The 14,518-nt window shown below is 41.7% G+C and overlaps 1 protein-coding gene across 2 annotated transcripts in view; it reads left to right on the top strand.

The window, feature by feature from the left end:
- The first annotated feature begins 4,629 nt into the window (after positions 1-4,629).
- BEND7 (BEN domain containing 7) overlaps positions 4,630-14,518 on the top strand; it is a 126,140-nt gene continuing 116,251 nt past the window's right edge. Inside the window, exons 1-3 of one of the 2 annotated variants that reach the window (XM_064284869.1) lie at positions 4,630-4,806; positions 4,964-5,182; positions 7,500-7,583. In XM_064284869.1, coding sequence (XP_064140939.1) covers positions 5,122-5,182; positions 7,500-7,583 — 145 coding nt within the window. In that variant the 5' untranslated portion in view covers positions 4,630-4,806; positions 4,964-5,121. Of the gene's footprint in view, positions 5,183-7,499; positions 7,584-14,518 lie in introns of both variants that reach the window. The other variant, XM_064284870.1, reaches the window with a different exon arrangement.

Below are 14,518 nucleotides of genomic sequence, written 5' to 3'. Positions count from 1 at the left end.
ATTATCTGGCAGAACAAGGCCAGGGGTGACTTTGGAACAGACCATCAATTGCTCATATGCAAATCCAAGCTGAAGCTGAAGGAAATTAGAATAAGTCCACGAGAGCCAAAGTATGACCTTGAGTATATCATATCCCACCTGAATTTAGTTAGAGACCATCTCAAGAATAGATTTGACAAGTTGAACACTAATGACCAAAGATCAGACGAGTTGTGAAATGACACCAAGGACATCATACGTTAAGAAATCAAGAGATCATTAAAAAGACAGGAAAGAAAGAAAAGACCAAAATGGATGTCAGAAAAGACTCTGAAGCTTGTTCTTGAACATCGAGTAGCTAAAGCGAAAGTAAAAAACGATGAAGTCAAACTCTTCCAGCCTCCTTCCATTACCCAATTCCAAATCAACTTCTACATTGTAGGTATTTGTTAGAGCACCACCCTACTCTTCCAGCACTATGTTCTTAGTTATCTAGTGCTGCTGTAACAGAAATACCACAAATGGGTGGCTTTAACAAACATCTATTTTTTCACAGTTTAGGAGGCTGAAGTCCAAATTCAGTGCGCTGGCTCTAAGGGAAGACTTCTGTCTCTGTCGGCTTTGGAGGAAGGTCCTTGTCTCTTCTGAGCTTCTGCTCCTGGGCAGTCTACATGTGGCTTGGCATCTGTCTTCCCCCTTCTCTGCTTTCTTGCTTAAGCTCCTTTATAACTCAAGAGATTGACTCAAAATACACCCTACATTATTTCTGCCTCATTTACATAGCAAACACAGCCCATTCACAAATGGGATTATAACCACAGGCAGAGGTTAGGATTTACAACACACATTTTGAGGGAACATAACTCGTAATGTAGGGCTGCATATTCTTTCTGTCAGTTGGAGAATGCAAATTAAAAACACAAAGAGATACCACTACACCTGATACCCCCCTGCAATGGCTAAAATGAAGAAGACTGATAATACCCAGAGCTGGTAAAGATTTAGAAAAACTAGAACTTTCATACACTACTGATGGGTGTGTAAATAGGTAGAACCACTTAGAGAAACTATTTGACAGTATCTACTAAAGCTTTTTTTAACTAAAGCTTTAGGAGTTCTGGTGGTACCGTGGCTTTGGACATGTCATCAGAAAAGACCAGTCACTAGAAAAGGACATCATGGTTGGTAAAGCCAATATACATCAGATAGGCAATTGTCATAAAATGAAGTTAATATTTATACTTATTAATCTTCTTGAAGGAGTCTCCAAATCTTCATAAAGTAGTACCAATTTAGTGACAGGATTTTCACTTCCAAATGGTTTATAAACCATTCGGAGGTTAATAAAAAGCCTTAAGCCCAATAATACCTTCCTGCTAATCTCCTTCTTTTTGGAGTTTATTAAAGAGGCAATTAAACAATAAGCAGGTTGTAGCCATACCTATATATAAAAAAAAAAATAACATGGCTCAAACCTTCTGCTAAATCTGAGCTAGCCAGTGGGGTAGCCATATGTGGCTATTGAGCACCTGAAATGTGGCTAGTCAGAATTGATTTGTCTTAAATACACACTAGATTTTGAAACTTTGTACAACAACAACAAGAATGTAAAATATCTCATTAATATTTTTGTATTGATTACATGTTGGGTTTTACTTTTTAAATGCCGCTAAGAGAAAACTCTAAATTACAAATATGGCTTGCATTACATTTCTATTGGGTAGCAGAACTCTAATTAAAGATGAAAACTTTCATAATGCCATTTCTCTGAGGATAGAGTTTCCAGAAAGAGAGTTTTAAAAATAAGGGTTAAGATTACTTGATGTTTTCTGGGCAAATTACCTGTCTTTGTCAAAGATTAAAACCTGTGTTTAATCTTTAATCAACTGCATTTTAGAATGGTCACGTAGTAGATGTTCCACCTATATGAAGTCATGGAGTATTTATTTAACTAGTTTTTACTGAATTTTAGTAACATGTAAACCTGTACTTCTAAAACTTTTGCAGGCTTTGAACTATCGAAGCAGGGAAATGACCTTAGTAGATCTCCTAGAGGACTTTCCAGGCCACTCTAACACAAAGACTGTATTCAATTAACCAAAAACCGATACTACCACTTAAAGCAATCTCATTTTTAATAAATATCATAATTAATCTTTACTACATGCTTGTTACATGAATATATACGTTGTCATTATATAAAGGAACGGTGATTTGCACAACCAACCCGTTGCTGTCAAGTCAATTCTGACGGAATTCGACAGAGTAGAACTGCCCCATAGCGTTTCCAAGGAGTGCCTGGTGGATTTGAACTGCTGACCTTTTGTTTAGCAGCCAAGCTCTTAACCACTGCAACACCAGGGCTCCAGATCTGCTTAAAGTGGAGAATAATTATTTGTTGATTTTCTCTACATATTGATAGATCAGACCTGGTCTATGGTCTCTGCAAAACAATTCATAGACCATCATTGGAGAGCTAGTAGAAAGGATCAAGGGAAAATGACTATTACTTTAAAATATTTATTCTTAACAATATGTATAAAAAATATTTTCTTCAGTAAATGGAATTCAAATTCCCATTTGAACTGAAAATGCTAAGTTGTTAATATCTTCCCTAGGTATTTGCTTCTTCATATGATGCCTTCAATGATTTTAAGTGTAATAAAATCTCATTTTATGCTAAAAGGCAGGGAAGATCCTAAATGTTCCTCAAGCAGTAGTTCTTAGCCTTGTGGCTTTTGGCATATCTCAAAAAGCATTCCAAAAAAAAAAGAAAGGGTCACAGCCTGAGGAACAAAATAGTATGCCTTTTCCTCAAAGAAACAGTCAAAACATCTGATTTTTACTGCTTAGTTTTAAAGAAAGAAAAAAATGGAAGAGAATCAATTAGGGTAGTTATTTAATCCCTGTTCTCACTTTCATCCCTTTTAGTATCTTTTAGGACTATTAGTATCTTTTAGGACTATAGGGGGTCTAAAAACTCCCAAAAATCTATGCAAAATTGCATTTGTCTTATATACATTTTCTGGGAAAAGGGCCTGGAGCTTTGGACAGAGGAGAAAATGACCACAAAGGTTAAGAACCTCTTCTTTAGGGGGTTGCTTTAGCAAACTGAATGAATACCTCTCCCTCACTTCCAGGTCAGATGTAACCAGCTTTCTGATTTGCTGTGTACCACCCAAGACCTCAAGATTTGTGCCCAGCTCTGCTTCCACTTTTAGTCTGCTTCCACTACTTGGTTGATTATTCTGTTTCTTGGGTGTGTGTGCATGTAAGTGTGTGTGTTTATGTCAGTTGCCTCCAACTTCCTCCTTCCTCCTCAGTTCTACTCTGTATGTCCCTGATAAGTTAAGAATAGACCCTGAGTGGCTGTCTCCTTATTTAAGTAAGACTGGTGGTGGAACTTGCTACCACATTTATGAACATACCCTTTTCCCTTACTCTGCTCTACCTTTTTGGCACTACCTGAATTTGCCACAGTGCTTCAGGGGTAGTCTACCTATATTTACTTTCTATTTAGGTCTAGAAACAATTACTTAAAGGGGGTCCTTTTAAAGTATGTCAGATCACCTTCCTGTATGGCCCTTCTCAGGTGGTATAAAATTCAATTTAATTCCCTCTCTAAAGATGTTGACAGAAAGAAATGGTGTCTGTAGTGTGCTCTTATCTCCCTAGAGAAGAATATTATATAAAGTTAATAACAAGTTTCTTTTTACATCAATTATTTGGACATTATTACATCAAGTGGCAGTCTCCTGTCCTTGCCTTTACCATTTCTTCCCTAGAGTAGGCAGAGTGATCATGCACCCACTGACGTAGCACCCTTCACCCCCTTCACCCTCTCCAAGCCCCACATTCCAAGTTCTCTCCTTGAATATAACTCCGGATATTCCAACAACCCTTCCTGTATTGGATAAAGAATTGGAGTTTACTCTTTTTCTATACTCTTCCCACTAATAAATTCTAAAACCTCTTCTAGTTTTTTTTTTTTTTTTTTGTAGGGTGCAGATTGGTAAGTTTTTTTCTTAAAACTTGCCTAAAATCTGTGTGTCCGGCCCTTCGGCATTCCATCTCAGGGCTGAGAATAGGTTGGCCAGTGAGGGGCCAAGAAACCTAGGACTATTTATAAAAAGAATATCGGCCTTAGAGAGCTGCGGAGAAAGACAGCCAAGCTGGGGTCTGAGATCTGAGGCCCCTGAAGAAGCAGCTCCCCGACTTGGCGCTCGGCGCGGCCAGCTCAGGGCAGGGCCCCAACTCCTCAGACCCCAGAGTCGCCTGCGTAAGAAGCCCCCCTCCCGCCGGACAGGGCCGGTCCCCACGGGGAAGCCCGGCTGGGCCCGGGCCGAGGGCGCTGCGCCGCGGCCTCTAGCTTCTCTTAAGGGCGCCGCGCGGCCAGGCCGGTGGGTGGCGGCGGCCCGCGGCCCCCGGGGATGGCGGCGGCCCGGGCGCCGCGGCGAGGGCGGGATCCGCCAGCAGGTGGCCCCGGGGTCCCGGCGGCGCCGCCTCCTCCCCCCCTCCCAGCCCCTCCTCCCGTGGGGGCGGTTAGCGCCCGGACCCGGCTCCGCTCCCCGCCACCGCCGCCGCGGCCGCCCTCCCTCGGCCCGCCCGCCGCGTCCCCGGGGCCGCGCTCGCCTCGGCCGCCGCCGCCGCCACGTCCGGAAGGTTCTGCCCAGGCCGGCCCGCGGCGAGCGCCCCAGGGGCGCCGGCAGGACCAGACCCCGGCCGGCAAGGCGCTCCTCCTCGCTTCACACCCTGTCCCCAACTCGGTCCCCAACGGAAAGTTCAGCTTCGGATACGTTTTTAAAAAGAAAAAAGAAATTAGAAAGGGTAAGGGGGTGTGTGTTTAGGACACGGGGAGGCGGTGAAGAGGAGGGGGCAACTTCTCCCTGGGAAACCGCCTCCTACCGAGACCCGAAAGCTGAAGCACCCGAGTTCGTTCGAGGTGGTTTTTTCCTTTCCTTTCTCCCCCCTCTGCTGATTGAAGAGACGGACCTTGGTCCTGGCCGCTCCCGCTGCTGGGTGACAAGAGCCAGTGCTGCCGCCGCCGTCGCCTCAGCCGCCGCCTCCCCTCTCGCCCTCCCGCCTCCCTCCCGCTCCCTCTCCCCGGCCGCATTCCCTGCCTCCTTCCTCCTTCCCAGCACCATGGAGTTCTCCGAAAGGAAAAGAAGCAGGAAATCCCAAAGCTTCAAACTGGTGAACCGAGGTGAGCGGCGGGCTCGGGGCGGGGGCCGGGGGTCCTGCGGGTCGGCGCCGGCGGCGGGAGAAAGGACTTCGCGCGGCGTAAACATCTCCGCACCGGGCCCCGCGGCCCCTCGCCCTCGGTGGCGGCTTCAACTCCGGGGGCTCGTCTTCCTGGACCCCCAAACTCCCCTCCCAAGCGGAGTGTCGGAGGAGGGGCTGCGGCGGAGGGGGCTGCGGCCGCACAATTCGGGCCGCGAGGAAAGTTGTGCGGGGGGAGGCTGGATATTATTTAACGTAAACAAGTCGCAGGGCATATCAGGAAATTAGCAAACAATGACACTTGGGGAGCAAAGAGCCTTCTTTGGTGTTCCACTCCTGTGGCTAGGTTGGGGGGGTGGGGGAGAGTTGCCTTTGAATCAGGCCGTGCTCCTGAGAATCCGGACGAATGAATTTTATTCCCCCCCAAAGAGAAAGAAAAAAGGTGGTGGTGGTTCTTTTAAGAAGAAGGAAAAAAGCTCATTAGGTGTAGAAGCCCAGATAAGAATTGTTGACATCCAGCATCTTTTCTAGATATGTGATTTGGGTTGGAAAGATATCTTAGAATAGATCACTTACTAGTCAGATAAGTGTCTCACAGAAACAAAAAAAGTCTTCTAGTTTCTGATCATTTAACAGGTGTATAACACACTCTTTGGGCTTGGGTTATTTTATTAGTGGAGAGTAAAGTTGTGTAGAGTCATATCTGTCTGTTCAGTTACTTGTTAGAATCTTTATTTTCCTGATTTGACTTTAAAAAAAATGATGAGTACTAAAGATAAAAACAGACCTACGAATATGTCTTTCAAAATGCATTGTGTCTCCTGAAATTAGAGGTAGGTGACTTTTTTCATTGTAATGTCACAAGTTCTAATACTGAGTTTAGAAAAAAATATTGACTTTAGAACCACTGTGTAAATCAACTTGAGGTCCAAACAAAACCACAGACCCATCCCCTTTTTCTCTGGTGTTTTATCCAGCACTGACATCAGAGTAGAGAGCAAAAACGATGGTTTTAACCACCTGGAGAAGTCACATATAAACTGATGAAAATTAGAGGGCTATTGCAAGTAATAGCGTTTTTCAAAGTAAGCTAAACTAACTGATGTGGATTCAGTAAAGGCTACATTCGTTTAGTCTGAAAATGGTTTGATTATAGACATTTTGAAGATCTAATCATATCTCTTTCCCCCAAATTTAGTTTGGACACCTTAATGAAAGAGGCCTAAAATAGTTTTATATATTCAAAATATTTGGCTCCTTCCACCTTCTATATAAAATTTTTTCCAACACTGCTGATTACTCAATTACTTGTACTTTAAAAGTCTCTTTTGTGACTAGCCTGTTGGTGCTATCTGATTCATTCAGGAATGTAGGCTGTTTTTATATTTATGACTTTAGGGAACCTACTACTTTATCTTAAGAGTGAGAGTAGTTTTATAGACGTTGACCTGTGAGGTCTAAGGCCAAAAGGGAAGAGCTGTTATGAAAGAATGTATATTTTCATGCCTAGGTGATTTTTAGAAATAGGAGATTGCCAAAGCACAGCCCAGAGAGAGAGAGCGAGAGAGAAGCTTGTATTGTGTTTTAAAGTTTGACTGACATAGCAAGTTTTTTCTTTTTTTAAATTACGGGTCTGATTCTCTCTGCTCTGCAGGTGCATTTTTTAGAAAATAAACGATTGCATATTAAAGTGCAGTAGCTGAATGCAAAAGCTTCACTTGTGTGAAAGATGAGAATCTTGCTTTCTTACCCAAATTTTTCTATATTTGAAATAACAAATCAGTATCTTTCAGGTGTGCTCACCTTTAAATTGCTTAATGATGGTTTTTTTTTTTCTTTTTTTTTTTTTAACTGAGTAAATTGAAAGAGTGCCAGGTACCTCTAAAGCATACTATTGATAGGCCCAAGAAAATGGGTTGTGGAGATAAATTTGGAAACCTCCCCTGGCTTGTAATTGGGTGAGGCTTTTCTTTTCCTTATAAACATACTTGTCATCTGAAATGAAAGAAGGTTAATAATTGGTATCTGTGGGCAAAATTACTGGGAAAACAATATGATCAAGCAGAGTTGTTTTCTGAAGTCAAAGTAATATTTCAATGTTGTGTACTTTCGTCAGAGTAAGCAAAGTTTTTAGAGATTATTATTGACTACAAGTCTGTGGTTAACTGGGTTCTTGAAAACTATATTTTTAAATTAAAGCATAGATTATGCTTCTAGCCTTTATTGGGATTCTAGTCTGTTGCTTATTCATATTTTGCCAGTCGTTAAAATTCTAATTTTTGATTGTTTTCTCATCCTAGATTATCACCATGAGGTATATACGATCTCAGAATTCAGCAATGATGTTAATGGGGAGGCCAAAGAGACACAACCCATTTTTTTAGGTAGGTTCTGATGTCAATTAATTTCTCAGCAAAACAGCATGGCCATTTGCAATTAGGAAGAAAAAAAAAGATTGTGCAAGAACGGGAAATGTCTGCCATTGCTTAATGTATGACATTCTTTTCAAGACCTTTTATTTTACAGATTGCCAATATATCCCTTATTAACATTGCTAAAAGTTGTAATTTCAGACATAAATGTTTATTAGTGTCTACACACAGTGCTAATTATCACTCACTCACAGAGCCAGATGCTGACTGTGCAGTTCTGTGGCTCTGTGCTCACCCCATTTACATTGCATATTCGCTGGCATGCTTCACTGGCAATAGTTTGTGTAATTGGGGTATTACATCTTTGACATCTGGATAACAGAAATTCAATTTCCAGGAAGCTGCTATTTGTTTGGTTTTGCTTCTGCCTTGGGTGGGATAGAGGATTAATGTGCTGTCTTATTATAATGTCCCTTCACCTCTGTGGCCTGGTTGCTAATCCTGCCATGACAAAATTAAATTAAATCTACAGTCAAAAAGCGTAAGAAAAATAAAAGTGTGATTGCCTGTCTGACCACTTCTTGATAGTCCTAGTTATCACCAAGCAGCTCTTCATTTTCATGGCTTTGTGTTCATTTTGCACCAGCCTTTTTGGTCAGAGAGATCAGCCACAGCCATGCTTGTCTCTTACTGCCCTCATTCCCGGCTCACCTCAGGGACAAGTGAAGCAAAAGTAGCATCTCTGAGTCCTTTAGACAAGTGTAGCTATATGATGGTAATGGATGAGTAGGTAGCCATCTGTGTGTAGTTTTTGGTACAGATACTGTTTGTGAAGAACCTGGAATACTTGGTTTGTGATTTGCAAACCATGAGTCAAAACTTAAACCACTTAGGATTTTGCTGGTAGAGTGAAGTACCCATAAAGTAGGAGTGAAGAGTAAATGGTGGCATTTGGCTTCAGCCTTACCTCTTCTGGACACCATTGCATCCCCACTTAGTAGAATGAGGGCTGGGAGCTGCACAACAAGGAAGCAGAAAACAAGAGAAAGTCAGGGCAAGAGTCATTAAAAGCAAGGGCCAGAATTGTCGTATCATAGGAAAGAATTGATAGGATTTAGGGAAGCAGGATTGCCACGTAGATCCAAGGCGTAGTGCTTCAAATTAAGCAACATGAAAGCCAAAGGGTGTAGTGTTGTATCACCTAGATCTCTATTCTGCTTTAAGGAAGAGAAAGGGTGGAGTTGCAGTGGAGTGAAATCAAATAGATACTTAAGCAAAATAAAAAAAAAAAAAAAAATAGGGAAATATTTCTTACACAAGTGATCATTGAAGGTGTTCAGATCTTTCCAATGAGGGAGAGAATATTACTCAGGCCAGCACTGCTCCACCACCTGTTTACTGTTGTAAGATAATGAAAAACCCAAAGGTTTAAAAAAAAAAAAGAAAATCCAAAGGTGAAAATCAAGTGAAATGCTATGACCCAGAAAGAGAATATTCTTGGACAGTACTCTTTTGAGTTCCCTAAACTTGATAAGTTGGAATTCTGATTTTGCCATTTGAAATGAAGAATTTGCCTAGTAGAAAATTTACATTTATGTTAAGAGTGGTACATCATGTCCTTGTTTTAGTTATTCTCCAAAGAAGCAGGCCTTTTTCCCCTTTTCTGTTGTATACTTGACAAATGGTAAAGCTGCTATACAGTCACTTAGTTTTGAGTATGAGAACGTGGAGGCTGAAGAACTGGAGGTTGCTAGCGCTCAGAATTCAGGAAAAGTACACTTCCGAGGGTGGCAGACCTTGCTGCTTTCTTAGCCTGTGTCCAGGAAGATATAAGAATATCAGTGAAAGACCAGGCTTGGCATAAGTTTTCAAAGTTACTGGTCGAACAGCCTTTAGATATCAAGAGACAAAAGATTTAGCAGCATAGCAGTGTGGTCCTTGGGTTGTTTCTCAATCTCTTGCTTATGGTGGGGAAAGTGAAATAAGATTCTCGAAGAACATTTTTATTTTGTGATCTCTTGGTCAATAAAAAAAATAGTGGAAGAATAATAACTACACAAACATAATTTCTAGAGCAAAATATCAGTATTTTACTGATGGCATCTGAAACTAAGAATTTTATTGTTGACCATGTTATAACATGGACCTTTCTTAGTTTATAGTTACGCTTCTCAAAAGATAGATTTAAATTATGCTTCTTTCATAATTTGCTAGAATCTTATTGTGGTGTAGAATTCTGTATAAGGTTTACGACATCCGAGGGAGATTGTTACCAGAATATCAAAACAACTATTTCACGTGTACTTCGGTACTAAAACCTGGCCCTGCAGATATTGTATAGCATTTTCTGTGTTTAAACATATATGTTACCTTTGATATTACTTGCGTCTCTAAGATTAACATTCACGTCCCGGGGGGAAAGAGTGCTCCAGAGTTTGGCAGAGGTTCCTACATCAAATCTATTTCTCTGGAGTATTTTTAGGCTTTTTAATCTAACGCATCCAACATGGTAGGGCAAATCGATAGGTGTCCTTATTCATGTGTGAATGGTCTGGCCAAGTAATTTAGGAGTTACTCCTGTATTTTGGGTTTGATAATAGAGTCAGAAAAGCTTACTTTACTCTATGGACATTAACTTTCTCAAGCAGGCTGTGACAGGAACAAGATAAAGATTTGAGTACTGCTTGGAGGGAACGACTTAATTATTTTCAATCAATTCAACAAAGTGGTTTTTGAGAAAATACAATGAATTCAGCACTTTTCTAGAATGGATGTGGGTTTGGGGGTAGCTGAAAAAGTGGAGAGCACAGAGACCCTACTCTAAAGGATTATAATTATCCATTTGGGGAGGTAGGACAAATTCAGGTAACAGTTAAGGAGCAATAAATCCAACCAAACCCATTGCCATTGAGTCGATTCTGACTCATAATGACCCTATAGGACACAGTAGAACTGCCCCATAGGATTTCCAAGGGAGCAGACTGCCATGTCTTTTTCTGTGCAGACGTTAGTGGGTTCAAACCGCCGACCTTTTGGTTAGTAGCTGAGCACTTAACCACTGGCCACCAGGGCTCCTTAGGGAGCATTTAGTAATAATAACTGCTACAGTTGTATGAGTGCTTACTCTGTGTTTGAGTACTTTACGTGAATGATGTCAATCTTCACATCAAATCTGTGAGAGCCATTATTACCCCCATTTTATAGATGAGGCTTAGAGATGATAGGTAACCTGCCAAGGCCTCACAAGTAGGAAGTGCCACAGCTGGGATTCCAGTGTAGGTCTGCCGGAGCTTGAAGCACCCCACTGTATCATGTCTCTTGTGAACAGTAAATGACAAATGTGGACGATTAAGGCAATGGACAAAAGCAGGGTTGAAAGGGAAAAATCAAATCTAGGGTAGAGTGGATAGTTCTCAAAAGCCTAGACCTTGATCTATATGATAGACTTAGATAGACAGAAGTTGGAGAAGATTCCAAAGGGGAAGGGCAAGCCAAGGCAGAACCATAAACATCATTATAATCAGACTTGGAGTGTTGTACTTTAGAAAGGGCTTTCACATCTGTTATTTCACTTGATTCTTACGATATACTTGTGAGGTGGTTAGGGTGGATGCTGTTGTTTCCATTACACAGATGAGGAAACTAAAGCTCAGAGTTAAGTGACTTGCTCATAAATAACAGAACCTGGAGTGTACCCAGGTCTCCTATCCAAAGCTCTTTCCTCTCTATCACGTTGAGCCAGGCAAATTCAAGGGTCATTGAAGAGACCTTAGCTGGTAGCAGGGTACTTTTGAAAACTGAATATTTTAATGAGACAATAACAATTCATAACAATGACACAAACATTAGATAAAATCTCTGTAAATATTGGATTATGGTTTAGATGTTCAAAAAAAAAGCCAACCCAGTTGCTGTGGAGTTGATTCTAACTCATGGTGACCCCATGTGTGTCAGAGTAGAAATGTGCTGTGTAGAATTTTCAATGGCTGATTTTTCAGAAGTGGATCACTAGGCTTTTCTTCCGAGAAACCTCTGGGTGGACTCAAACCTCCAACCCGTCAGTTACCAGCCAAGCGTGCCACCAGGCACCACCCAGGGACTCCAGATATGCCGTTATAACCCGTTGCCATCTAGTCAGTTTAGACTCATAGCAACCCTATAGGACAGAGTAGAACTGCCCCGTAGAGTTTCCAAGGAGCGACTGGTGGATTCAAACTGCTGATTTTTTGGTTAGCAGCCGTAGCACTTAACCACTATGCTGCCGGGGTTTCCAGATTAACCGTTACAGGATGTAAATTTCAAACATGTTTGTTCTTCAGGTATTCAAGTAGCCTTTCATTCATTTATTATTTAACTCATATTTATTAAGCTTCAATTATATGCCAGGCCCTCTTCTAGTTGTTGTTTTTAATATTCAGTTCAGTGATAACAACTCTCAGTACCAAAAGCACATGGTATAGTAACCATGTCAGCTGAGCAGAGTTGAGATCTCTGTGAATTTTTTAATCTCTTTGTGGCGGTTTTCTTGATGACAGTCGTTGCCAGTAAGGCCCAAAGAATCTCCCCAAACAGGACATACTGGGAAAATCCTGCACACTTTTACAAGTTAGGAATTTAGCCCTAACCGCAATGTAATTCCCTTCTTGGAAAATTGGGCGGGTCCTTGTATAAAATGGAAGAGCTCTTCACCTGTAGTTGAGTAGCCTGCTCTTTATCGCTGATTCCCTGGGTCCCTGCATGGTTCTTGTTTGGCCTTCAAAGGCCTAGGGAACTGAGTCCCTCCTTCCAAGTGAAAGGCGGTCCTGACATTTTGCCATACCAGTGCCTGGAGCTCCAAGCAAGAGAAGCATTCTCAAATAAGACAAAGGTCCAAGAGGACCAGCAGAGAGGGGGAGACAGGAACCCCCAAAAGGTATATCTTTTGGAAATAAGAGCCCCTCCTCCCCAAAGCCGCACTCTCAGCACCATGGCCCGGTTGTGTGCTTGTGTCCCTGTCCTTTTCCATATCAGTTCTCCTTTTTGGGGGCAAGGTGGAGTGAAGGGAACAGAAAGCTATGAATATCTCTTGGGATTAGAAATGTAGCCAATAATAATAGGTATCAGTTATCCAGATCTTGTGTGCCAGGCAGTATGTATATGTTATTTCATTGACTTTGTATATGTTATTTCGTTGACTGTCCCATGAAAGGAATCCCTGGTTAGAGCTGTGTCTGCTAACCAAAAGGTTGGCATTTCGACTCCACCGGGCACTCCTTGGAAACTGGGGGGCAGTTCTACTCTGTTCTGTAGGATTGCTATGAGTCAGAATCTACTTGACGGTAATGGGTTTAGTTTTGGTCCCATGAAAGGTATTATTCCTCCCACTTTGTTGTTATTGTTAGGTGCCGTTGAGTTGATTTCTATCCATAGCAGGACTGCCCCATAGGGTTTTCTTGGCTGTGATCTTCATGGAAGCATATCTCAAGGTCTTTTTCTTGTGGATCCACTGGGCGAGCTCTAACTGCCAACCATTTCAGTTAGCAGCCAAGCACTTAACCATTGTGCCACTAGGGCTCCATATTTCCTCTTTAAAAAATGAAGAATTTGAGTTCATAAAGTTATTCAGTGACAGAACTGGGATATAAATCAGGGCCTGTCTATGTCTAGGAGCCCTGAAGGTACAGTGGTTAAGCACTCAGCTGCTAAGTGAAAGGTGGGCAGTTCAAACCTACCAACCGCTCTACAGGAGAAATATGCGGCAGCCTGCTTCCGTAAAGATTTATAGCCTTGGAAACACATGGGGCAGTTCTGCTTTGTCCTATAAGGTCTCTAAGAGCTGGAATTGACTGATAGCAGTGGCTTTGGTTGGGTTAGAGAGCAGTTGTGACCTGGATTCTTTTTTATATCCTTTGGAGCACATAGCACCGTGTATTTATAATAGGTACTCAAATAATAGGTATTCAGGTATTTGTTATTTAAGTGCATGAATATATGGGTGCTGTTGTGTAGAACTCTGAAGATAAGCTTTGAGATACTATCTCTATACTGAGAATGAGCTGACCTAAAATATACCTCATCTAACTTGAAGAAGCTTTTGTAATATACTAAACAGAAATTTGAGATTTCTGGTGTTGAATTGTGAGGCATAACCTGAAATCTTTTTTTTTTTAAATCTAGAAAAGACCAAAAAGGAAGGTAACTCACATATGAAAGCCAGTAGGGTATTGAATACCAAAATGGAAAAATAGCCTGTGTTCCACTTGTTCAGTGCTCTGCTGTACCGTTGGTACAGCTTTATAGAGGTGCTTAAGATAGTACTGATCTGTTTATAAACTGATTTTGACATTGTCTAGTTCTCAGGTTCCACATGAAGAAAGATTTTGTACTTTAATTTAGGAAAATAAAGCTGTGCATTAAATAACAACATTGGTTGTTGGAACAGTGGTGTGGTACAGTGACTTAGCGAATGGAAAAGCCCTTGGCGAATATCATGTTTTTGAGGGAACAGGGACCCTGCGTACAGCTGTACGTGCCAAGGGTGCCCAGTGAGGGGCGAGTGGAGCCGAAACCCAGCTTGCACTCTTTCAGCAAGACCTGTGTGCGGGGCAGCATCTGTCCTGAGAAAGAGTTACCTTTTTCTGTATCTCATGAAGGCTCTGTGTAGTTTAGCAAGTGCCCTATATGTGAAATGTGTGCTGTGTTGTGATATTTTACTTTTTCTAATCTGATCACAACTCAATCATTAAAAAAAATCTCTACAGAGTATAAAATCTAAAACCAAAAACCCCATTGCCATAGAGTCAATTCTGACTCACAGTGACCCTATAGGATAGAGTAGAACTGCCCATAGAGTTTCCAAGGAGTGCCTAGTGGATTCGAACTGCTGACCTTCTTGGTTAGCAGCCATAGCTCTCAACCACTATGTCATCTAAGGAGATGTGTTAGTAATTTGCCTCTCTGGTTCCCAT

This window comes from Loxodonta africana, chromosome 4 (assembly GCF_030014295.1).
Source record: "Loxodonta africana isolate mLoxAfr1 chromosome 4, mLoxAfr1.hap2, whole genome shotgun sequence".
Taxonomy (NCBI): domain Eukaryota; kingdom Metazoa; phylum Chordata; class Mammalia; order Proboscidea; family Elephantidae; genus Loxodonta; species Loxodonta africana.
The sequence above is the reverse complement of the archived record's forward strand: the minus strand, read 5'-3'. Positions and strand labels throughout refer to the sequence as shown.